This window comes from Sarcophilus harrisii, chromosome 5 (genome assembly GCF_902635505.1).
Source record: "Sarcophilus harrisii chromosome 5, mSarHar1.11, whole genome shotgun sequence".
Taxonomy (NCBI): domain Eukaryota; kingdom Metazoa; phylum Chordata; class Mammalia; order Dasyuromorphia; family Dasyuridae; genus Sarcophilus; species Sarcophilus harrisii.
Window position 1 is genome coordinate 9,053,421 of NC_045430.1, and position 25,520 is coordinate 9,078,940.

At 49.0% G+C, this 25,520-nt stretch overlaps 2 protein-coding genes across 4 annotated transcripts; one reads left to right on the forward strand and one right to left on the reverse strand.

Moving 5' to 3' along the window:
- Window positions 1–283: 283 nt before the first annotated feature.
- Window positions 284–13,375, reverse strand: TSPO (translocator protein). Of its 3 annotated transcripts, XM_031938915.1 has the most exons (5): window positions 13,270–13,350; window positions 12,604–12,741; window positions 4,944–5,138; window positions 2,047–2,185; window positions 284–814 (listed from the first exon to the last, which is right to left on the reverse strand). In XM_031938915.1, the coding sequence occupies exons 3-5, from the start codon at window positions 5,123–5,125 to the stop codon at window positions 629–631; spliced, it is 507 nt and encodes a 168-aa protein (XP_031794775.1). In that variant the 5' UTR covers window positions 5,126–5,138; window positions 12,604–12,741; window positions 13,270–13,350; the 3' UTR covers window positions 284–628. The 3 variants fall into 3 exon arrangements, with proteins under 3 accessions (XP_031794775.1, XP_031794778.1, XP_031794777.1); XM_031938918.1 differs by lacking the exon at window positions 12,604–12,741 and having other exon boundaries at window positions 13,270–13,375; XM_031938917.1 differs by lacking the exons at window positions 12,604–12,741; window positions 13,270–13,350 and adding an exon at window positions 9,970–9,991.
- Window positions 13,376–18,301: 4,926 nt separating this feature from the next.
- On the forward strand, window positions 18,302–23,802 carry MCAT (malonyl-CoA-acyl carrier protein transacylase). Its single transcript, XM_003772381.4, has 4 exons — window positions 18,302–18,731; window positions 19,806–19,893; window positions 21,291–21,508; window positions 23,170–23,802. The coding sequence occupies exons 1-4, from the start codon at window positions 18,303–18,305 to the stop codon at window positions 23,602–23,604; spliced, it is 1,170 nt and encodes a 389-aa protein (XP_003772429.2). The 5' UTR covers window position 18,302; the 3' UTR covers window positions 23,605–23,802.
- Window positions 23,803–25,520: the final 1,718 nt, after the last annotated feature.

The following is a 25,520-nucleotide window of genomic DNA, read 5'->3' on the forward strand; positions in this document are numbered from 1 at the left end:
CAGTGGGTAGATGCTGAGATAGGCAGATGGAGGCTGGATGGCAGGAACTCATTCCCAGCAATTAGGGAGGCCCCAAAGTGAGATGTGCCGCGGCCAGAAGTGTGGGGGAGTGGACGGCGACCCCTTGGAGAACTACTAACAAGGATGGCGTGGACTCCAGATTTTTTGATTCTAGGACTCCCAGAATGTTCACACACAGCTTCCCCTCCCTTGAGCAGATTATACAAACTTGAGTTTCTAAAAGGACCTGGGACCTTCGGCACAACAAGGGTCAGCATCACGAGAGAGCTGTTGAGAAATTTATTGCATATAAAAGTTACAGCCATGAGCCACTACAGTATGAGCAAAATGGCAGACCAAGCTTGGCTTGGCCCTATTGCTGACAGACAAAAGGGCTGTCCCGAGGGTCACTGAGGGAGCCGGAACTGGTCAGCCCCATTTCTACATCCGGAGACACCAGTGGGAAATTTTTAAATGAGATGTCCCACCCGCAGAGGGAATGTGTTTTGTTTCCTTGCCAAGCTGACCCGCTCTAAGAAGAAGGCTTCCAACTGAGAACCTCGAGTCAGCTTGAGTGGAACCCATCTCACTTCTGGGACCCGTGTGGAACAGAAGCCCCAGAGCTCCTTTATTCAGCATGAGGATGACGCTTCTGGTCCTTGTTATCCCGCCAGACGCAGTAATTCAGGGTCGTGGCCATCACCATCCAGGCCAGGTAAGGGTACATGAGGCGGGCAGCCGTGCGGTTCACTGGGTACCAGGACACAGTGGTGGCCACTGCTGCCCCACTGGTCAGGATGATCTCCACCAGGCCCTGCAGAAGGTTAAGAGGGAAAGAGTCACTGCCATTGTTAGAGGTACCTGAGATGCCGGCCCAGAGACGTCAGTGTGGAACCTTAGGCAGAAGCTGCCGGTCCCCATAGCTCAGGCTACATCCCAGGGCGGAGAAGCCTTGGATGTCTGACCTTCAGCTCCAGGCAAATCCCCCTTCTCTCAGCCTCCATTCTCTTAGCTGTCAAATGGGGAGAACAGGATTTATATTTGGAACCTCACAGTGTACTTGGTTGTTAAAAACGCTTTGCCAAACCATAATGGAGAGAACAAGGAGGGGAATGTCCTTCAAAACTCAGCTCGGATCCCAATGTCACAAGAGGCTTTTCTCAGCCTCCCCGGCAAGTGCCTCCCACCACTGACCCCGTGCTTAACTCGTACATACAGGAGAGCAGTTGTTCTCCCAGAAGGGGAGGGCCTGGGGCAGGGACCAACCCAGTTTTTGCCCTTTTTTGGCATCGATCCTAGGAATGGCAATACAGAATCGTCCTGGGGCAGGTGGCCTAGCTTACATCAGAGCCGGGACCCTCTGCAGAAGCTCCTGGCTTCCTCCTGCACAACCCTGGCACATCAGGGGCATTCATCCCGCACCCCCGATCTCTGGCCACCAAGTCTCTCGGACATTCGTGGTAGGAAGGAAGGGGGCCCCAGACACTCCCACAGGGACCGTGCTTTTCTGATGCCGGCTGTGAAGTCCCATCCCCTCTCTGCCACTTAGAGGCTCGGATAAGCTGAGCTTTGTTGAGACTCGGGTTTATAAAAGTCCTTGCACACCCCGGGTTGTGATGAAGTGAGCTTTGTAAGCCTTCCCTGGGTATAGAAACGAGAGCCGTCCCTCTCTCCACTGGAGCACTATGGGTACCTCTGAATGTATTGGCCTGGATCCTCCTCCTGCCAGCGCCAGCCCAGACTGAAGCCCCTGAGATGGTCCTAAAAGTACCCTCTCCTCCACCCTCAGTGGATCCCCAGGTGACTTGTCACCAGCCTTGGGCTAAAAGCCTGTCCAGCTCTCAGTGTTCAGAAGCCCCATTGGGAGAGGGCGAGCAGAGGACTGAAGTCCTCACTCACATCCATTATTCATCCTCATCATCATGAATTTCTCCCTTGGCTCTCACCAAATGAAACCCTCAGGGCAATGGAAGGCAGGGTCACGACTTCTGCTCTTTCCGTTCTCTGAGTCGGGGATGAGGAAAGGCAGAGAGAGTCCAAACTTACCCAGCCCATCTGGTGGGCGCCAAAGAACAAGGGTGGCCAGGCCCAGTTGAGAGCCAGCTGCCCCGCATAGAGTCCCAGCGGCACCAGGGCCTTCTCTGTAAAGCCCCCCAGCTCCTTCCAAACCAGGTAGGAGCCGTACCTGAAAGAGAGCACAGATCAGAAAGGTGAGCTCCCCGCGGAAGGCAATCCCACAATCTCCCGCTTGGAAGCTGAGCCCAATCCGACCCGACTTTTTACTTATCCTGAGCTTGGAGGCCACTAAGTTCTTTTTCACATGAGCTACTGACTAGCCCCTTTCTGTCTACCTTGTACTTATGCAGTGGTTTTGATTGCATTTCTTTTTAAAGTTTTGTTGCCAAGTTTTATTTTTATCTTAATTACATTTCCATGGCAAGTGGAGGAGGGGTCAGAGAGACAGTGCCAGTATTATGACAAGCAGGGAAACTGAGGCTCTGCAGCTGAAGGAACTTACCTAAATTAGAATCCAGGCCTTCTGGCTCCAAGCTCAGCGGTCTTAGCTAAACTTGTGCCACCTCAATTCAATGTCACCGTCAGCCATTCTGGAGGGGACTACGGAACCTCAGAGTCCTCGGTTGGAAGTTAGCAGAGACCACCCAGCCCAAGGGTTCTGGTTCTAGACTTTCTGGGTATCACAGAGCTCCCTCAGCAGGCAGTGCAGTGAGACTGATGGACCTCCCCACCCCCATCCCTTACAATCAGATTTTTTAATAATTGACGGAAAGGCTAACTATTTATTAGAAGTGCCTGGAAATAAAGCTGTATTTTTTTCTCAGCCAAGTTCCCAGACTTCCTGAAATTGTTCTTGGGGCTCCAATTAAGGACTCTGATCTCAGCCCAGTCATTTTACAGATAAAGAGAACACAGCCCAGAGAAATGAACTGATTCGTCCAGACCCAAAGGGAGTTAGTATCAGAAGTGGGATTGGATCAAGCTCTGTCCCATGGAAGGAGAGGTCCCAGCCACCGACTCCCATCCTCCCTGGCTCCTTTGTGGGTCACATCTGTCTTCTGAAACAAGGTCTGCTGGGTCCCAGAGGGAAGATTTTTGGAATCGATTCCAGGCCCACCTCCCACCATACCAACATCCCCAGGTCTCCCATTACAGACACTCCCTTCCAACCAGAAGTTGTTTCTCTTGTGGCCACTGGAGGGTGCACAAGCCACACGACAAAGTAACTGTTCTTATCCATAAAACCCAGTTTTAGCCTCCAGGAGTCACCTGGAACCCTCATAGAAATTTAGAGTCACGGGGACCACTGAAGAAACACAGAGTACAGGCAACTGAGTAGTGCAGTGGATAGAGTGCTATCACCGGGAGTCAGAAAAGAAGCTTAGTTCAAATCCTGTCTCAGACACTCACTGTTATGTGATCCTGGGCAGCTCAGTGAACCCCCTTCATTCAGGGGTTTTTTGTTCCATATAACTTGAAGATTATGAGTATTTGGTTAAAACAGCTCCAATATAGCACTTCACACCTACCAGACTGGCTAATGTGACAAAAAGAGCAATAATAAATATCGGAGGGGATTAGGGGAAATTGGGACATTATTGCACAGTTGGTAGAGTTGTGAACTTATCCATCCATTCTGGAGATCAGTGTCCCCATCTGGAAAATGGGGATAATATCAGCATCTAGTCCACAAAGTTTATTATTATGAGAAATAAACAGAATAATACTTTATTCTTTTAAACTCTTAAAAATACCTTAAATTGTTATGTAGACACTAGCTATTATAATTAAGATAAGGAATCCTGGTTCTGTTCTTCCCTCCACAGAGACCAGGATTTTAATTCTCTAGCTATATTAGACTCATAGATCCAAGGAATTCCAGAGGTGGGAAATAAATTAGAACTAAAACAATGGCAAGACAGGGAGGACCCTTGGAGCAGAGAACATCTGGGGTTGGTTTGGTTGGGTTGAGTTTTGGGGCAATGGGGTTATGACTAGTCCCGTGTCACATAGCTAGGGAGTACCTGAGGCTGGATTTGAATTCAAGTCTCTATTTCCTGTGCCCCCTGGCTACCCTCAACAGTATATGGCACGTGGTACACACTTGATAAATGCTTGACGAACAAACAAATTAATTAATCCCTAGTAAAAATGACTCCACAGATTCCCCTTGAAGACAGGTATTGATGGAGAATTCATCACCCCCTGAGACATCTAATCCACTTTGGATAAATTTATGGGATGACATGATAGATGCCTTCAAAATGTTCCTGAAGGGCTGACCCTAGGAAGAGGATTCTACTCGTCCAGGTCAGCCTCAAAGAACCACGAGCAAAAGTGCTCCACCACCATCCATCCACCCTGGTGGATGGTTACTTGGAAGGCCCCAGTCCAACTCCTGTATTTTACAGTAGGAGAAATTGAGGTCCCAAGAGGTGGCAATTTGGGCAAGATCACGTGGTAAGGAACAGAACTATGAGTTCTACAAACTGTGAATCCAGTGGTTTGGTTTTTACTCTCATTGTTTCATGTTTTATCAATCCCTCTTTTTATATCAGTCCCCCGCCCATGTCAAAGACAACCCTCTCTGGTCAATAAAAAGCACGGCCTGAGAGCCGAGACACAGGCTTCATCATCAAGGCCTCCAAAGGCCCAGATGGCAATTGCCTCCACACTCACACTGCTGTGACTCAACATACAAAAGACTTTTAAAAATTATAACCCTCCAATAATTAAATGGATGACTTTGTGAAGTACTGAGTTCTCCCTCACCCAAAGTATCCAAGCAAAGACTGAATGGCCACCTGCCAGGGACATCCTAGAGAAGATTCCTGGACCAGGTGGGAAGGGATTCCCTTCTGATTTTGAGATTCTATGATTCTAACTCTACTGTATATTTGGGGTATTTAAATCTATAACTGACCTACCCCATAGCCGTGTACAAGGTCCCCCAGACGGGACCCAGCGACCAGTAGGGCGGATGCCACGACGGCTTCTTCAAAGTTGCATACCACGTTGGAACCTCCCGACTTGTGACCCGGGATCCCAGCATTCCACCAATGCTCGGGAACAGCGTGAAACCGACTGCGGGGACCCATGGAGGTGCCATGTCTAGTCCTACCCTGCAAGACAAAGGACACAGGTATTTTATTAGGGTTCATTGAGCTGGGTCAGAGTGGACGGGGGCCAGGAGGCAGAAAGTATGCTCATTCTGACTTCCATGAAATCATCTTATTCTCATTATCACCATTGCCCTTCATCTTTTTGGATAAAAAGAGCCTGAGACCTTTCTGCTTCTGTCTCCATCTATTTAATATCTAAATAATAATATCTAAAGGGGACAGATTTTTTAATTACTTTTTATATTGAATAAAAGTATTAGGATATGAGTATCCCTATAGGCTGACAACATAGGGCTCCAGTGAGCCCCCAGCATGCACAGGAAGGATAGGGAAGCAGTTCCTCTCTCTCCTTCATGGTTCTGATCTCTGTTGTTAGGTCTCTGTATTTTAAAAGTTTTTTGTTCCATATAACTTGAAGATTATGCGTATTTGGTTAAAACAGCTTTTTACCATATTGGCTAACGTGACAAAAAGAACAGTGACAAATATTAGAGTGGATATGGGGAAATTGGGACATTATTGCCCAGTTGGTAGAGTTGTGAACTGCTCCATAAGTTCTGGAAAGCAATCTGGAACTATGCTCGAAGGGCTATAAAACTGTATCCAGCAACACCACTACTATGTTTTAAAAGAGGGGAGGAAGGACTTATTTGTACAAAATTATTTATAACCGCACTTTGTTGTGGTGGTCAAGGAATTGGAAATTGAGTATATGGCCATCATTTGGGGAATGGCTGAACAAACCGCGATAGGATTGTGATGGAATATTATCATGCAATAAGAAAGGAGCAGGATGGTTTCAGAAAAAGCTGGAAAGACTTATATGAAATGATACCAAATGAAGTGAGCAGAACCCGGAGAATACCGTGCACAGTAACAGCAACATTTTATGTACCGTGATCAACTGTGAATGACTTGGCTCTTCTCAACAATACGATAATCCAAGACAATCCCAAAGGATTAATGATGAAGCATCCTATCTGCCTCCAGAGAAAGAACTGATACTATCTGAATAGGAACTAAAGCATGCTAATTTATACTTTCTTTCATTCTTGTACAAAATGACTAATATGAAAATGTTTTACATGATTGCACATGTAGACTTTTATCTGGTTGCTTACCATCTCAGGGATGGGGGAAGGAAGGGAGAGAAGGAAGGAGGAAAAGAATTTGGCAATCAAAACTTTTTTAAAATGTTTAATTTATTTTAACACATAATTTGGGAGGAAATAAAATATTATATTAAAAAAGGATTATAAGAATTTGGGATGACCAAATCTGTTGTTTTTTTAAAAACTTACATTGAGAGACTTGGGGGCCAGGGGCAAAAATGAGTTCTGTGGTAGTAGTCTGGTTGGTTGAGTTCTCCAGGATTTTTTGAGATCTGCATTTATAGTCTGGAGATCTGTCACCCATCAGTCCATGAAGGTTAGCAAGGTTCTGATGTATGGTAAAAATCTAGCCACCACATCATGTCGTAGGCATTGAGTAGGTACATTTTGTGGTTCTATTGCAATGTGGTTTTTTTTAATAGTTTTTATTTACAAAACATATTCATGGTTAATTTTTGCACACTGACTCTTGCAAAACCTTCTGTTCCAAATTTTCCCCTTCTTCCCCCCTACCTCCTTCAGACAGCAGGTAGTTCCATACATGTTAAATATGTTAAAATATATGTTAAATCCAATATATGTATATTTATTTATATAGTTATCTTGCTGCACAAGGGGAAACAGATCTAGAAAGAAAAAATATGAGAAAGAAAACGAAAATTCAAGCAAACAACAGAAAGAATGAAAATGTTATGTTGTGATCCACACTCATTTCCCATAGTTCTCTCTCTGGGCGTAGACGGCTCTCTTCATCACCGAACAATTAGAACTGGTCTGAATTATCTCATTGTTGAAGAGAGCTGCATCTATCAGAATTTATCTTCATATAGTCTTGTTGTTGCCATGTATAATGATCTCCTAATTCTGTATAGCAATCTGTTTTAGCTCTCCATCATTTTCCTGTATCATCTACATTGATCATTAAGTTGGGGATCCCTAAGGATCAGTTTCTGTTTGCAATAATCTGATCCTGAACCACCATCATAAACCCCATTGTCCATAAACAAATACACAGAATTTGGCCATCGATTCAGCATTTTCTTGTTAACATAGCATTGGCTAACTTCCTGTGGCTATCGCCCCTGGAGGGCCTTTTGATTCTGCTCTTAAATCGTTGTAATTTCTTCAGCTCAATCAGAGCAGAGGATCTACCTTCCATCATATTGAGCAAACCCAATGGCATATGCCCATTCATCAACTTTGTTAATCAGTGAAGGGGTCACTTCCTGTTCAAAAAAGACTTCTTGATGGTTTTTTTAACCTGTCCAGCACATACTCCAAACACTTCCATCAGTCTTTTTTCTCCTTGTCTACACGGGACGTGGAAATCTTTCCCTAGATGACTTAGGCCCGATATCATGTCAGCATTGTATGGAGTTTTGTTAGGCGTCTTGCCCAATCTGTTGTAGACTATTTTGGCAATTTCGAAAGTGTGGGATAATACTGGGGTGACCTAGGTGTAAATTGCAGGTGTTGAGTGTCTTAAAATCCTCATTCAAGGTCCTGTGAAGGAACAAAGATGCTGACTTGCCTTCACTTGTTAGTTGGGCCTGAGGCACCAATGGGGTGTGGAGTACACAGATCTCTCAGCTCACAACCAAATTCAAATCAACTCCTGATAAATGAGGAGCGGGAAGGGAGCAGTGGGGGAAACAGAGGCAGGTCCTACTGGAGCATCAAGGGAGAGAACCACAGAATTAGCCATCAGCCCAGACCGAGTCATGACAACTGATGGGAAAATATAAGAAGCTTCCTGCCCAGACAGTTCCTCTACCGGGGCCCTTCCCAGGAAGCTTTCTTCTCTAGAAAAGCACAGTTAAGAGAGGCAGCCTGGGACAGTGGGAAGAGCACCAGAGAGGGAATCTGGAGACATGGAAACTGACCCTTCCCCCCCCTCTGTAATTAGTTGTATGGTTTTAAATGAATATGAGCTCTTTGCTGGGCCTCAATTGCCCCATCTGTAAAATTATGGCTTATCCTAGATGATCTCAGAGCTTCCTCTGAACTCTGATATTCCCATTTTACAGATGAGCACCCCGAGGCGCAGAGAAGCATAGTGACTCAATGAGAGGTCACAGAGCTGGTGAGGGATGCAGAGGACACCAGAGGAGGAAGTTACCCAAACCTTAGGACAAGACCCTGACACCCAGGTCACTCCAAATCTAGAGCAATCCCTAACTACATTGAGCTACTTCTTTTCAATCCAGAACGCTTCAGGAAAACTAGCCCCAGAGCCTCCCCCGACCCCACTCCAGAATCTGCCGAGTCCTCCCTCGAGGACCCAGGAGGGGCCCCTCAAATAAGCAAGTCCCAGGATGTAATACCACAGCTTGGCCTAAGAACCCAGCCCAATGGGACGGGTGAAGGGGCTGAGCCCAAGCTTTTGCACTGGGCCCCTGGGAGATCCTCCGGCTCATGCAGACTCAAAGTAGGGAAAGCCTGAGCTGGTCCAGACGGAGACCTGAGCGAGCTAGTCCAGCTGTGTCATTTCACAGAGGAGGAAACTGAGGCTTACAAAAAGAAAGAACTTACATAAGATCACACCTAAGTCAGGGATATAATCAGTCTTAGTCCTAGAGAACAAATAAGGAAACGGATTTTCTCCTCTTGGTAGAGAGGTGGGGCACTCCGGGGGCAGAATACTGTATACACAGTCAGACAAGATCGACACTGATTGTTTATGCTTTATGGTGATTGTTACGAGGGAGAGTTCAATACTGTGGGGTTGATATCTGGAAATACTTGGGGTATTACAAAAAAGACATAATAAAATATATTTTAAAGAAATGGAACAGAAGGGGGGTTTAGAAGTGGGATGGAGAGGCAACGTGGCATGTTGCAAGAGCCCTGGAAGTTGAGCTGGGGATTTACGAGCAAAGGGAAGCCTCAATTTCCTCACCTATAAAATGGAGATACTGTGAATCACACTTTACTGCCCTAGGCCCTCGTGATAAAAGTACCCAGGCTTCATCCTTCAGTTAAGGGCTCTTCTCACTGGTCAGCCTCTCATTTGAGAGATGACTAAGATAGTCCTCCAACTCAGGGGGCCCCTTCTCCCTAAATCTGGCTCTTTTTCTTTCTCTGTGTGTGTGTCTATCTCTGTGTCTCTCCCTCTCTCTCCTTTTCCCTCCCTCCTTCCCCTTCTCTCCCTCTCTCCCTCCTTCCTTCTCTCCCTCTTTCTCTCCTTCCCTCCCACCCTCCCTTTCTGTGTCTCTGTCTCTCTCTCCCTCTGTGTGTCTCTCTTACCTTCTCTGTGTTTCTGTCTCTCTCCATGTCTCTGTCTCCCTCTGTCTGTCTCTCTCTGACTTCCTCTACCCCCTCAAGGCCAAACACTTTGGGCTTCCCCCCCCCACACAAATGGTTGCAAAAGCCTCCGTTGATCCCTGGGCCTCCATGAGCTGCCCAGGTGCCAGGGCCGGGATGACTCTGCACATTTATTGGCCTGGGGTGGGGTTTGGCCTTGGCAGGATTTCCTGGCACCCTGGGATTCCTGCTGGGAGGGTTTTCCCCCGGCCTCTCAGGACTGTGACTTCCCAGCTCTGCCGGCTCAGGCAGGTCCCTTCCCTCTGGGAGCCTCATCTATAAACCAGGAATTACCGTCACCACCACCCCTTGCCCCCGCCCCCAACTCCCTCATGAAGCTGAGGGGAGAGTCAAGCAGACGTATATTTATAGAGTGGAAAGGACAAAGAAAGAATAAGCTATAATTATGAGCTCACCTTTATAAGGCTCTGGGAAGCTCAGTTTCCTCATCTGTAAAATGAGAGAAAATCCCGAGCATCTTTTCTCACTCTGAATCTGTCATCCCCTCTGAGCCTCAGTTTCCTCATCTGTAAAAGGGGATTCCTCCGGCCCAGATGAGCTTGAGTTTCCCAGGCTACAGGCAAGCTCTAGCCAGTCCTCCAGTCCTAGAAAGCCCTCCAAGGCCGACATGGCGTTAAACGTGTCTAATGGTTGTCTTAGGACCTGACAAGCTGCCCTCATCATGAAGGATCACAGGTTTGGAGCCTCCCCCACTTTGTGTTACAGATAAGAAGTCCCAGAAGGCCTATATGACTACCCTATAATAATACAGTAGGGGGGAGGGGAGGTGATGAAAATGAGACCAAACAGAAGTGACTTCACCAGGACCACACAGCTACTAAACATCAGAAGTGGGATTGTAATCCACGTCTTCCTGGCTCCCGGATCTAGTGCCCCATTCCCTCTTCTGGATGCACTCAACTTTTGTGAATGGTTCCCAAGTCCTCCAGATATTGTCTCACCAGGGCAGAGGGTACCGGGACTGGCCTTTTCCTTCATGACCCCCCCCCCCCCAGGCCTAGCCTGCAAAGCCCCCTGCATGGATACAAAATGCAGGGATACATGCAGGGATACAAAAACCAAAAGGAAAAACCTTCTTAAGATCCAAAGGTCTTTGGAAATAGCAGAAATGTGGCTAATTAAGGCCAAATGCACATGGCGCCATTCCAATTTGCCAATATTTGCTGTCAGGACCTAGAAGGGAAAGAAATAACCAATGGCGGCAGGAGGCACCAGTCAGCTGATGCCTCTCTCAGCTCCCTGGGGATGGCTCAGTGCAAAGAGTAGCCTGACTGCTCATAGTCCCAGAAGCCCCGGATCTCGGAGGCTGTTCAGGCCCCCTCTGCCCCAGTACAGAAGCTTCCATGACCCCTAAGGAACTAATTCCAAAATGCAACCTCCTCTTTCTCAAGAAAGGACCTTGAGGGAACTGTTCCTTCCCAGGAGGCTGTAGGGCCATCACTCACCACTCATCAATCAGCCCTGATGATTTTCCTAAACACCTTCTACTCTATACCAAGCCTGTGGCCAGAGACTGGGCATAAAAAGGCAAAAATGGAACACAATCCCTGCCCTCAAGAAGGAGCTACCAGGAAGAGCCAATAGTATCCAGAGAAATGCAAAATATATAGCAAGTATCCTCAAAGGAGATACAAAGTTAAGTATAAAGATTACAAAGGAGATACAAAGTTAAGTGTACAGTTTACAAAGTAGATACAAAGTTTGTAAGATTAAAAAGTAGGTATAAAGTTAAGTATAATGAGTACAAAAAAGATACAAAGTTAAGTATAAAGATAACAAAAAAGATACAAAGTATAAAGATTGCAAAGTTTGTAAGAATACAAAGTTAAATATACAGTTTACAAAGTAGATACAAGGTTTGTAAGATTAAAAGTAGATACAAAGTTAAGTATAAAGATTACAAAGTAGATACAAAGTATCTTTTGGGGCAGGAAGGGCCTCTAAAAACTAGAAGATGTGCTTAGAAAGAAGGAAATCTACTAGAAAGACAGAAATGTAAGCTGCATGAGGGCAGGACTCATTTTTGTATCCTATTCCCAGCATCTAGCTCCAGGCTAGGCACACAGTAGGTACTTAAAAATGGTTATTTAATGCAGGAAGGCCAGAAGGGGATCTCCAGAAAGGGAAGTGGGATAATCTCTATCAAGGGAAGGAGATGCAAGAGGGACCCCCTCAGGCCACCTATCCCCATCCAGGTATAAGCTCTTTTGCTTCTCTGGGATATTATTGGCTCAACTGAGCTGTTGGTCCACGGAAATCTTCAGCTCTTTTCCACCCCCTGGTGAAGAGATGACTGCAAGAGCAACAGTCCCACACTTGTACCTTAACTTTCTTTGTTCCAAATCTTAAGGGGCTTCCCTGGAGTGTGGGCTCTATCCACGGGGAGGGAGCAGAGTTCTGCTGCGTTTTAGTTATTTCTGCATGACTCTGGGCCTGCCAGCCTACCTGTCAAACATCTCTCCCTCTTCCAGGAAGTTTCCCAAGAGCAGTGGGTCTCATGTCCCAGGGAGAACTGCTGATTGCTAAGCATAAGGCATCTCTCCTCCCCCAGCCAGGCTGACCTCCACCCCTTTGGGCCATCCCTGCCCACCAGTCCCAGAACTAAGGGGAGGTCACATGGAATAAGAACTTCAAAAGGAATTTCAAAATGGCCCTTTTGGTCTCTCTTTCCTCTAAGGTCTGGGTAGATGAAGAGAAACTCCATTTCCAAGCTCAGCAAGTAAAAACCACCCAGGAGATTCCCTGCTTCCCCTAAACCAAGAAATCTCAGCCCTTCGGAACCTCAGAATATCTCTGGGCCAATAGCTACAGGAATCATCTAGCTTTGGGGCAGCTAGAGAGTGCAGTGGATAGAGAGCCAGCCGTGAAGTCAGGAGGACCTGAGTTCAAATCTGACCTTCAGACACTTTTCCTAGCTGTGTGACCCTGGGCAAGTCACTTAACCCCAATTGCCTCAATTACAAAAAAAGGGGGAGGGGGAATCATCTAGCTCCCATTTGAAGTCCTTCCAGAGATGGGGAGTTCACTACCTCCAAAGGCAGTCAGTTCCACCTCGGAATAGTTCTGAATGCAGTCAGTTTTTGGCTGCCCGGGTTCCCTGGCCAAATAACGAAGTCTGGGCCTGCTTGGGCAATCCTCCTGCTCTCTCTGGAACTGCTTTGCCTCATCTGTAAAATGAGGAAATTGGATTTCATGGTGCCAGAGGTCCCTCCCAGCCCAGCTTCTGAATCTCCTCCTTTTACCCGATTACAAGAGTGACCCCAAGCAGAGGGAAGGAAAAAATGAGGGCCTGGCAGCTCAGAGAAGATCCGGGTCAGCCTAGGGAGAGAAGGCCCGGCAGCAGCTCCAGGGCCGGTGCCCCGGGATGCGACTCGGCAAGCGCCCCTCCTTCAGGCATTAAACGAGACGAGGCGAGGGGAGGGCGGGCTCTTTGAGGGGACAGGATGATACTGTCAGAGCTATGAAGGGGCTTGGAGAGCGCTCAGTCCCGCAGCCTCTTCCGGGCCCCGGAGGGCCAGGGCGTCAGCGCCCCCAGTTAAACTCAAGCCTGTAGGCTGGTGCCCTTCAAAGCCCGCCCCGACACCCCGAGGCCCTGCGGAGGGCGGGAGCAGGCCGGACCTAGAGGAGCCCGATGGGGGCCCGATGGGGGCCCGAGGCTGGGAGGGGAGCGGGACGCGCGGGCCCCGCTCACTCACCTGGAGGCTCGGCGGGCGCGGGGATGGAAGGTGCGCACTGGAGCGGCCCGGCCTGCAGACAGCCCAAGAGGCGCAGCCAACCCGCCCCTGCCAAGCGGCCCCGCCCAACCCGCCCCAGCCTGGGCAGGGCCACAGGCCGCGCCCAGCGCCCCAGCTCCCGTCGGCCGCTTCCTGGCTGGCTGCGCGCCCCTTAGCTATTGCTTCAACCTCCCAGAGCCTCGGGGTTTGGCTTTTTATTGGCCCAGACCGTGGTTTCATCCCGGGGGAAACTTCCTCCCCAAATGTCAAAAGACAACCCCGACGGTCTTAGAGGCCGGAGTCACCCAATCCGAGAGGGTCCGGCCGTGACTTGAACCGTGAACTTCCTCCCTTGAGCGACCCGGGCTCTGCCCACTCTGCCTGGCCTAAAATGGAGCCGAGAGAATCCTTACGCTTTAGGGTTTGGGGGGAAGAAAGCCCTTTGGAAACCCCCCAGTCTCGTCAGCGGGGGAATGGGCCCGCAGCGCTCCGTCCCACCTCTCAGACCCTTTGCTTTCAGCCTTCCCGCCCCCCTTTCCCAACACCCCCTCCCCCATTCCCGGCGCTCGTCCCTCCTCCCCTCCCCTTAAGTGCTCCCCTTTCCTCCCGTGGCTTCCGTGGTCCTGTGTCCCCTCATGCGGCTCTCCCTCCCCCCTTCCCTGGCCATTAATCAGTGCTCCCCCCCATTCCAAACGCTCATCCTCTCCGGACTCCCCTATCTCCCCGCCCACCCCTGCCCCCAAGTCTCTGGCTCAGGCCCTAATCTTCCCCGTTCCAGCCTCTGGCCAGCTGCAGGGGCGGGATCCGCCCTTGCTTCCAGTTCCACAACGAAGCTGATTCTCTGGCCCCTCAACCCATTTCTTATCGTTTCTCCTTGGCTCCCTCTCTCTGTCCAGGTGCTTACAAATCAAGAGCAATTGCCTAACCCGGCGGCTATAGAGACAATGTGGAGTTCATTGAGTCCGTCGCTTCATTTTACAGAAGAATAAACTGAGGCACAGAGAGGGAACATGATCAAGGTCCCACGGGCAATAAGTAGCTGTTATGTGCCAGACATTGCAGCCGGAGCTTTTGTTGTTTGTTTGTTTTGTTTTTGTTTTTGTTTTTTTTGCTGAGGCAATTGGGATTAAGTGACTTGCCCAAGGTCACACAGCTAGGAAGGTCAAATTTGAACTCAGGTCCTCCTGACTTCAGGCCTGGTGCTCTTTCCACTGCCCTACCTAGCTGCCCTGAGCTGGGAATATTCTTATTGAATCATTTCAGTCCCATCCGACTGTGATCCCATTTCTCTAGTCTTTAACTAGACTTTGCTCAAAGATCTCTCCATGGGGAACTCACTACCTCTCAAAATAGTTGATTCATTGCACTTTAGAACTAGATCTGTTGCTCTTCAATTTGGAACTATACCCAAAGGGCCATCAAACTGTGCTACCCTTTGACCCAGCAGTATTTCTACTAAGCTTATATCCCAAAGAGACTTAAATGAGGGAAAGGGACTCCACGTGTGCAAAATGTTTGTGGCAGCTCTTTTTGTAGGGGCCAGAAACTGGAAACTGAGTGGAAGCCCATCAGTTGTGGTATATGAATGTTTTGGAATATTATTTATTTTTTGTTTTCCCGATACATGCAAAGATAGTGTCAACATTTACCTTTGTACGGCCTTGTCTTCCAAATGTTTCTCCCTCTCCTCCTTCCCCAAGACAGCAAGCAATGCAATATAAGGTAAACAAGTGCAGTTCTAAATATATTTCCATATTTGTAATGCTACACAAGAAAAATCAGATTAAAAAGGGAAAACATGAAAAAGAAAGAAAAAAAAGCAACCAAACAAGAACAACAACAAAAAAAAAAAAAAGTGAAAACACTATACTTAGATTCAAATTCAGTCTCCATAATTCTCTCTCTGGAGCAGGATCTTAAGCATTTATACAGTCCATCCCCTCCCCATTTTATAGATGAGAAAATGAAAGCCCAGAGAGATTGGGACTAGAGACTCTAAGATCCCAGATCTGGAGCTCCAAGCGTCCTGAGAAGCCAGGGAGGTTAGTGATTACGCCACATCCTTGCCTCACAACCTCCAGTGTCATCTCATGCCATCAGGGCAAATGGCAAGCAATCAGTCTGGCATCAAAGGCCCTCCTTACTCTGTTTCCAAGTAGGCTCTCTGGTTTTATATCATGTGATGTTCCCTGGCACCCTCTGTTTCCAGGCAACACTGAGCTAGCTGATCCTGTTCACTGGGGGAACCATTCCCAGCCACAACCAAGTGCTGTCTCTGGGCTCCATATATTTGGATCTGGGGGACACTTGGAACCTCTTGGAACCATTCTCATCCATGGAACTTTTCCTGATCCTATCCAGTCACTGGATCACAGAAGCTCTAAGGACTAGGTCAAGAGATGCTAGATCTCAAGCTAGAAGGGGGCAGGGGAGGGAGGGAAAGTAACCCAATCTCTTCATTTTATAACTGGGGACCAAGGAGGCTGATTTGCCTTAGATGGTCACATGCCTAATAGACATCAGAGGCAGAATTTGAATCCAGGTCCCGAGCTTCCTGAGCCGGGACTCTTTGCCCACTGCCATACTACTCATCATCATCAAAAGCAGCAGCAGCAGCAGCAGCAACATGCTAGCTAGTGTCTACCATCTTGCATTTAAGGAAATGCTTCCTGGGTATGGGGACCAGAATAAAATCCCTGTGTGATCCCACAGGCAGTCAGTCACAGGGGGGAGCCAGGATGTCCACACACCTGTCCAGGTCGCTTTTGATTTCCCAGCACTTTCTTCAACAGTTCCGTTAGCGGATGCAAGAATTATTTCACTCATACTTTTGGGGGATGGGGGAAGGTGGAGATGAGAGAAGGGTAAGACCTACCTATAATTCCATCTGTTTGGGGAGCTCCCAGGGAGAACTTCCTCCACTCATGCAGATGCCCCTGCTTTGCAATTTAGGACTAGTTGAGAGGTTAAACAGAGATAGCACAGCCAGGATGTATAAAGAAGCAGGACCTGAACCCATCTCTCCACCCACTAATCCAGACTGCTCCTTTTCTTCATTTTACAGGTGAAGAAATTGAAATTTAAAGAGGGGAAAGGGTCCACATCTAAGTATGAGGGTCTGACACGCCAAGTCTCAGCACCAGGAATATGCTGGTGTTTTTTTTAATAAACATTTTTTTGAGTAACAAAGGGAGTTCTAAGGGGCAAGAGCCTGGGACCCAGAAGTGCATCAGACACCAGCTCTGCTGTTTACAGCCCATGTGAAAACCTTGAACCATTTACTTCCCCCTGGCTTTTCCATCGTTTGTTCATTCTTCATTTTTGAAGAGAACCAATGACATCATGACAGGGTGAAGTTTGTCTCGTGTGAATTTGATTTGTGAGAGAGGGCTGAATAAAATTTTCAGCTTCACTCTCTCTTCCAGAATCACCATAAAGAGGGAAAAGGACCCCCATGTGCAAAAATGTTTGTAGCAGCTCTTTTTGGGGTGGCAAAGAATTGGAAAATAAGTAGATACCCATCAATTCGAGAATGGCTGAACAAATTGTGGTATATGAAAATAATGGAATGTTATTGTTCTATAAAAAAGTATGAACAAACTGATTTTAGAAAGGCCTGGAAACATTTGCATGAACTGGCACTGAGCAAAACAAGCAGAACTGGGAATATATCGTGCACAGTAACAGCAAATACGTGCCATGATCAATTACAAAAGACTCAGTTCTTAATGTTTCAGTGCTCCAAGGCAATCCAAATAAACTTTGGACAGAAACTGCCATCTGCATCCAGATAAAGAACTAGGGAGACTGAATGTAAATCAACACAAGCTACATTCGCTTCTTTTTTTTGTTTTTTTTCCTCTCCCATGGTTTTCCCCTTTTGTTTTGATTTTTCTCTCCCAACATGATTCACAAAAAAAATATGTAAAAAAAAAAAAAACTAATGTACAGAGTCATTACAGTCCAGAAATAGGATGACTGGAAATGAGCCTGGCTGGTGGATGACCTCGGCATCTTTGTCTGACCAAGTTTGTTTCATTGTTTTTTCTTTCTTTCTTTCTCATGTTTCTCCTTTTTATCTGATTTTTCTTGCGTAGCATTACAAATACGCAGGCTGAGAAAGGTCTGCTTCAGCCGCCTTTTTGGCCGGGACCGTTGAAAGAAATGGTTCCCCTCAGCGGATTGCGCAGAATGCTTTCACACGTTTCCCCTAGCTCACAGATGGGCTCCAGGCTTGCCAGTTATTACCCTGGTTTCGCCCTTCTGCCAAGAAGCGTAAGGCGCTTCTTGGAACTTTATGTGAAAACTTTCAGGCGAATCGTGCCTTCCCCGGGCCTCCATTTTTCCATCTGTAAAGTGAGGAGGGGGCTTCCGAGATCGCTTCCAGCTGCAGGGCCATGAACCTAAAGCCTGGCTGCTGTGTGGCCATGAATAAGGCGCTCCCTTCTCTGAGCTTCAGCTAAACCTGTCAAATGAGCGTAATCTTTATTAACCCTCTCACTAACTCTGGGAAGAGGGCGCTTTGTGCATCTTGAAGCGCCACAGAAATCGTAGCTATCACCTTTTTAATTATAAAATTACATAAATATAAATAAAAAATAAAAATATAAAATAAAATAAAACAAATATAAATTTATAAGTTATAAAATTATATAAATATATATAAATAAAAATATAAAACAAATATAAATTTATAAATTATAAAATTATATAAATAAAAATATAAAATAAAATAAATATAAATTTATAAATTATAAATATATATATAAATAAAAATATAAAATAAAACAAATATAAATTTATAAATTATAATATTATTAAAATGCGTTATATGTATTATGATTAAGGAGGGAGGCAGAGGGCGCTGTGGGGAGGAGGAACTTTTTTCCCCGACGCCGGGTCCGCGTGCGGAGCTCGTGTCGAGTCGCGCACGCACGCGGCCTTCCGTACGGGCGCGTCGGGGCGTTGCCGGGCAACGGGCGGCGGCGGCGGCGGCGTCAGGCGCGGCGTCCGTCATGGCGGCCCGGTGGCGGCTCGGCGGCGGGGCCTCCGGCGCGCTCGGGCGGCGTCTCTGGTGCTCGCGAGCCCGGGACCCCGCGGGGCCGCCCCCGCCCGCGGTGGAGGACGTGGCGGAGCTGCTGAGGGACGCCACGCTGGGCCCGGGCTCCAAGGCGGGGGCCCGCCCCCGGCGGAGCCCCGGGACCACCTCGGTGCTGCTCTTCCCGGGCCAGGGCAGCCAAAGCGTCGGCATGGGGCGCTCGCTGCTCCGCTACCCGAGCGTGCGCGCGCTCTACGAATGCGCCGCGCGCGTGCTGGGCTACGACCTGCTGGAGCTGAGCCTGCGCGGGCCGCGCGAGGAGCTGGATCGCACCGTGCACTGCCAGCCCGCGCTCTACGTGGTCTCGCTCGCCGCCCTGGAGGCGCTTCGGCACCGGCGGCCCGAGGTAAGCCCCGCCCCTGCGTCCTTCTGCGCGTGCGCCCGCTCTGCCATCTCTCCTCGGTCTGCCGCCCTGCGAAATGGGGTTTTCTGTCCTCTCTTCCCCAGGCTGTCGGGGACTGAGGACACTTCGTGAAGCGCTTTGCAGACTTTATAAGAACTATAAGAATGTCAGAGGAAGGAAGGACTTGGGATTGGAAAGTGACAAAAAGCAGATTTAAAAAAAAGCTCATTTTATGCTTTCATTTGTCCCCTGCGTCGGATTGGAGTTTTCCCCAGTGGGGAGGAGGGAATCGGCGCTGGATTATCCACGTTAGCCTTTTATGACCCGAGACTGGTTATTTGCTTTCTGTTATGTCCGACTCTCTTGAGGTTTTCTTGGTAAAAAATTCTAGAGCCATTTCCTTCCAGATGGGGAAACTGAGGCACACAGGGTAAAGCGACTCGCCCAGAGTTCCCCAGCCGCTAAGTGTCCGAGGCCAGGTTTGAAATCTAGAAGGCTGCGTCCCTTTCCTCACCTCCCTGTCAGGGCGCATGATATTAAATGCTGGAAGTTGGTCGTTCTAGCCAGTTCTGCTATTCTTTGATTTTTCAGGTTCAGGTGTTAAATAGAGAAGGTGAAGGGGGATTCCTCTAAATGGAGGTTCCAAAAGGACTTCACTAGAGGGAGAAAGGGGTCATAGGGCAGGGGGGCTGAAGGACGCTAGCCCTGAGGTGAGGACAAGTTTTCCCACAACCCGAACATAAGCTGTTAAAAATGCTTCACTATGTATTGGAGAAATCAGTTTCCCTGACAGGGCTTCCTGTCACCAGGAAGGGCCCTTGGCCATCCTGGAGGCCTGTCCTCCTCATAGGAGCACAGGATTATTTCTGCTGGGATTAGTTCTCTGGCAGGGCTTCCTGTCACCAAGAAGAGACCTTGGCCACCCTGGAGACCTATTCTCTTCCTAGGAGCACAGGACTCCTTGTTGCTTGCAGAGAAGCGTCAGAACCTCGTGCCAAACTGTCTCCACTGTTAGCTTTGGGTTTTTTAGAGCCCGCTTTCATGGCTTGACCTTGTGTTATGCATCTCTTGCCACAGGTTATTGAGAATTGTGTTGCTGCAGCTGGATTCAGCGTGGGAGAGTTTGCAGCCCTTGTCTTTGCCGGTGCCTTAGAATTTGAAGAAGGTACTAAGGACATTTGTTAGATTTTGCCACACGGCCACAACAAGAATGGGCCTTTGGGCCCTCTTTGAAATGGCCCTCTATTATATGGCAGTTCTACTTCGGAGTAAGAGGGGGAGAGGTGGGAGGGATAGAGCCCTGGGCCCAGAAGAGCTTCTTTCAGGTCCTGGTTCTGACTCTTTCTATGATTGGGAGTATATCCCTTTATTTTCCTCAGTTTCCTAATTATATAAAATGGCACTTGTAGTGAGAGCAGGATGGAATATTAACCATAGAGCTAGGAAGGTTTGAGTTCTAACCTGTCCCTGACACCCACTGGTGTAGCACCCCTGCATAGGCCAGTTAATGCCCCTCCAGGGCTGATAAAGTCATGTGTCTGAACCAAAAAAGAAACCAGTCTGTGAAATACAAAGCTCCGAGAAGCTTCTGTGTTCTCCTTCTGTCTCAGCAAATGCACAAATTCATCAAGGTTGCGGTGTTACTGTGCTTGAGGTCCGGCTCCCCAGTGGTTTGCCAGGCTCTTAGCTGTCCACTGTGTGGCGTGAGGGTTGCCGTTCCAATCGTCCGGGCGAAGAAACTGAGGCTTGGGGAGAATGGAACGTGGCTCCAGTCACACAGCTAGCATGTGTTTTAAGTCAGATTGGAAACCTGGTATCCCTCTGCCACCTCTCAATACTGAATGTTCTTCCCTTGGACTCTTTTATGTTGCTCTCTCTTCCCTGTCACTACTTAATTGCCTGTACATGAAGTGAAGGTGGAGTACCAGACCTGTGAGCTACTGGGAAGGCAGTGCCCACGCTGGACCCGGTGACCTCTGGGAGGCCCCCATTCCCCAAGGCATCATTTGTTAGGGAAGTGAAGGGCCACTTATGCAGAACCAAAAATCCCCTGACTACCTTTTTCCCAGTCTGCCTGCCTCAGTTTGTCAAGGCAATCTTCATAAAGCCCAGTCTTCATCCCCCTTCATCCCCTACCCATTCCACCCCACTGGTGCTCAATTACTTCCAAGTGATGAAGCCTTACGGCTCCTTTCTGCCTTTCCAGTCACTGTATCCCTGACTCCCTGCCACTCGCTCTCTGGTTAGGCTGCAGCTCCCCATAGCCCTTCTCTGTACTATCTGGCCCGGCCTGATACCCTCTCCCTCTTCATCTCTGCCCCTGGGTCTTAGCTAAAGTCCCACCTTCTGTAGGAAGCCATCCCGGGCTGTCCTGCCAATACCTTCCGTTTCCACCGTCTGTATCTCACATAATCCTGACTACTTACCTCGTCTCCACGCAACCCTTGAGATCAGGAAGTGTTTTTGCTTTGTCTTTTGAACTCCCAGCTCTTAGCATAAAGCGTGGCACAGGGTAAGAGCATCACAAATGCTGCCGGATGACTTGCCTTTGCTCCTTCTCAGGGTTGCATGCTGTCAAAGTCCGCGCTGAGGCCATGCAGGAAGCCTCCACGGCTGTGCCTAGCGGGATGCTGTCAGTCCTCGGGAAGCCCCAGACCCAGTATAAGCGGGCATGCTTGGATGCCCGAGAACATTGCCAGACCCTGGGCATCAAGCAGCCCGTCTGCGAGGTGGCCAACTATCTGTTTCCCGATTGCAGAGTGATTTCCGGGCATCTCCAGGTGAGTCTCCTGGCTCCTTAAAATATCAGGCCTTGGGGCAACTAAAAGACGTGGAAGCGGAAGTGAGATTTCATTGGGATGCTTTGTGGGGCTGCAGTGCATGGAGCGCCAGCCTCAGAGTCCGGAGGACCTGAGTTCAGATTCGACCCCAGGCAATTGACGCTCACTGGCTGTGTGACTTTGGACAAATCACATGATCCAGGTCAAAAAGAGAGGGAGAAAAAGAGATTTCATGCTCATATCTCCCCAGGAAGATCAGACAGATGCCAGAAGATAATCCTTCCCATGAGAGCACCTGGTAATTTCCCAGCAGTCCTAGGAAGGAGGGATTGATCCAATGTCTCAAGGAACCTGGGTGGGGACTTCTCCCCAGTGACCAATTCTGTGGCTGGGCCAGGTCCATGCTTGAAGCCCTTTCCAGCATAGGAGGGTCTCCTGGTCAGCTGGCAGACTCTTGGAAAAGCTAGGCATCATTCCTGCCAATCTGAAATCAGCTGCTTATATTTCTGACTCTGCCGTCTTAGCGAGTGCCAGGGCACTGGAAACGAACCAGGTGCTTATTAGTTAGGGGATAGCTAAGTTCTTTGTGACATCCAAATGCAACGGGGCAGGATCATGCTCTAAAAAATGAGGAACATGAGGCAAGGAATATGGGGAAACCTGGATGGAGTGAGGGAGAGCAAAGATGATTGTTTTGTTCTACATTTTCTTTTCTTCCATTTACAGCTTCACCCACAGTGCATGAGTGCCGCCCCTCTCCCGGGGCCTCTCTCCCGGCACTGACCATTCCCCTTTTTGTTGGCCATTTGCTCTCTCCTCTCTTGTTAGGAGGCTAGGGGTACAGTTATTTTTAGGCAGAACCTGATATCTTCCCTTGAAGGCTCAAGTGTAAGTCACACATGTACTTCCACTGAGCTGAGCTCCCTGTGGTCTGATCCAACCGGTCCAGTTCTTTCTGCATTTGCACGGGCCATCCTCCATGCTTAGAATCCACTGCGTGGTCTCTGAAATTCTTCTCCGGCCCCCTCTTGGAAGCCTTCCCTCATCCTACTACTTGATCTCAATTCTTCCATTTTCATAGCATGTTCTGCACCTTTTTTTCCTACCATAGATTCTCCCATGAATCATCTCTGTTCATTTAGAGACGAGCCTTATCCATCCTGCCCATTTGAGTGTAACCTCCATGGCAGGGGCTGCTCCTGGGGAATAACCGCCAGGCCCTTCATAAGTGTTTAGTAGAATGAGTTTAGGAAAAAATGGGGAGTGGCTGGGCCTGGGGGACAGAGCCAGAAGGAAGTGATAGGTTCATATGTTAGGAGGGCCTGGTGATGGGCCTGGGATTTTGACCTCAGAAGCCAGCCTGCTGATTGACTGACTGGTGGATGGAGGCCGTTTAGGCCTGAGATTTATCCTGCTTCTCTTTCCATCGTTCCACTGGAGGATACCTAGGATCTTGTCCTGGCCTTGCCACATCATCTCTCTTTTCTAGTCTCAGTGATGTCTGTAGTCATTTGAGATCAGTCATCACTGCCTGTCTCCCTTAGGTCCTAAGACCAGAATGTCATTCTCAGTAGGGACCCCAGGGTCCTCATTCTCTAGGTCAGACTGAAAGCGAGCCTGCCGCCTGTTCCTCACACACTCACTTGTTTGTTCCGTCCCAGGCCCTGCAGTTCCTACAGGAGAATTCCTCCAGGTACCACTTCAGGAGGACCAAGATGCTGCCGGTCAGCGGAGCGTTCCACACACAGCTCATGGAGCCCGCTTTGGAGCCGCTGGCCCAAGTCTTAAAGAAGATAGACATAAAGAAGCCTTTGGTTTCCGTCTATTCTAATGTGGATGGCAATAAGTACATGCACGCCAACCACATCCAGAAGCTGCTGGTGAAGCAGGTCGTGTGTCCCGTGAAGTGGGAGCAGATCATGCACGCCATCTTTGAACGGAAGAAGGGGACGGACTTCCCGCAGACCATTGAAGTGGGGCCTGGGAAGCAGCTGGGGGCCATGCTCAAGAACTGTAACCTCAAGGCTTGGAAGGCCTACAGTCACGTGGAAGTGACGGAGGAAGAGGAGCAGGATGAGGAGCCCCTGGCCGGCTAAGCCAAGCCACCTGTCACCGTTGGGATTGGTTGGAAGGGCAGGGCCAGGATTGGGCTGCTGTTGTGTCAGGGGGGCTGGGGCCACCCCGCGGCCTCTGTCGGAGGGAGTCTCCCTCCCTCCCGAGTCCGCTGTCTGGATCAGCTTTGGGCTGGCAGACCTCAAAGAGATGTAAAAATAGAACGTGTTCTGAGCCCATCAGATTCTGTGTTCTTTGGTGGCTGTCTTGTTTCAAGTGTTCTCTGGAAATATTTCATGTCTGGAGGACAGCGTGGATGGGGGAATTCTGAGCCCGGCATCAGTGCAGGGCCCTGAGGGTTGGCTCTCAAGGCAGTGAGAGCCCCCAGAGTATCCCCCAGATCCCCTTTGCACAGCCTGGCCTTTACTGGAAGCCCTCCGGGCAGCCCTTCCTGTGGGAGGAAGCTCCTCCTCACCCCCATCCTCCCATCTGCCTCTGCCCCTTCCTCCTCACCACCCCCCTCCTGCTCTTGCTAACATTATGAAGACAGTTTGGTGAGGATGAGGTCATGACTAGGAGAGACCCAGGATGAGAACATGATCTGGAGGGTATCTCCCTGCCGGCTTCTCCGGATGCTAAACTTGCTGTCAGCTTTGGGGCTGTTGGCCTAGGCCTTGAGACTGTTCTTAGGCTGCTGGCCTGGGGCTTACGCCACTGGTTTGGGGCTTGGACCATTGCTTAGAGCTTAGGCCATTGGATTGGCCTATTCTGATATTCTGGGGCTTAGAATGTTTCACATGGAGTCCTTAAAAGGTCTTTCGAGCACAGTGGACTTGCCCAATTTGAGACTAGGTCCCCCTTTGCCTTGGACGTGCTGCATTTCTTGATTAATTGCCCCCAATTGTGTAGAATTGAGACTGACCCAGCCTCCTGAGGAGCTCAAAGTGCACCCTCTTTGTTTTGGGGAGTTGGGGGCTTCTGCCCCTCCCTGTTTGTTTTCTTTTGTCAGAATTGTGACCTTATTAGGTCGTGAGCATCCCCAGTTCAGAACCTATGACCTTTGCCTTTTCTTTCCTGAATAACTGCCCTCAGTGCCTCAAGAGTCAGTAGGGTTGACCCAAGTCCCCAAAGAGTGGGGACTGGCTCTGCTCTCTGGGTCCCAGCACTCGGCACAGCGCCTGGCACATGATGAGTACTCACCTACTTCCTCTGCCATCAGTGGATCAGCCCCCAGGGCTTACCCCACCAAGGGGCACCTCTGTGCTCCCCTCCCACACCCCAGGGCTTCAGTCCGTCTGTCTTAGGAAGAGACTCCTGTATGAGTAGGAGACCGAGCTAGAACACGCCAGATCTAAAAGGGAACTGGGATGTGGAACAGGGAGTCTCACTGTTTCAGAACACTGAATCCAGCATCCCCATTTTGTAGATGAGGAAACTGAGGTCCAGAAAGGGGAACACTGCTTCTAGGAGTCATCTGGGTGATGGGCGAAGAAGGAGGCCAGGATCAGATCTCAGCAGTTATAATACCGGAGATTTCTAAGGCTTTGAAAGTGCTTCACAACTCCCCACTGCTAAGGCAGCCCACGGCTCGGCTGGGCCCCGAATCGGCTTTGAACAAAGCCCAAGCCCTGGATTTTCCGCCGGCTCGTTGCACAGCCTCAAAGGCCCCTTTCGACCTCAGCTTGGCATGACTAGGGTAAGCTATTTCAGGGAGCCTCAGTTTTAGCAGCCCTGAAGTGGGTGTGGCCATCATCGCCGTTTCCCTCGGTGGCGGTTGAAGGATCAAGTGGGATGAGGTGCCAGAAGGGCTTCCCCACCAGGAATGATTAATAGGCATTGATAATCACTGATAGGCGCTCAGGAAATTTCTGTGGGTTCGCCCTTCCTGTCTCCCCGATCTCGGCCTCCCTGCCTCGCTCCTGGCCTCTGTGACTGAGGAACGGGGGCATCGTTGCTCGTG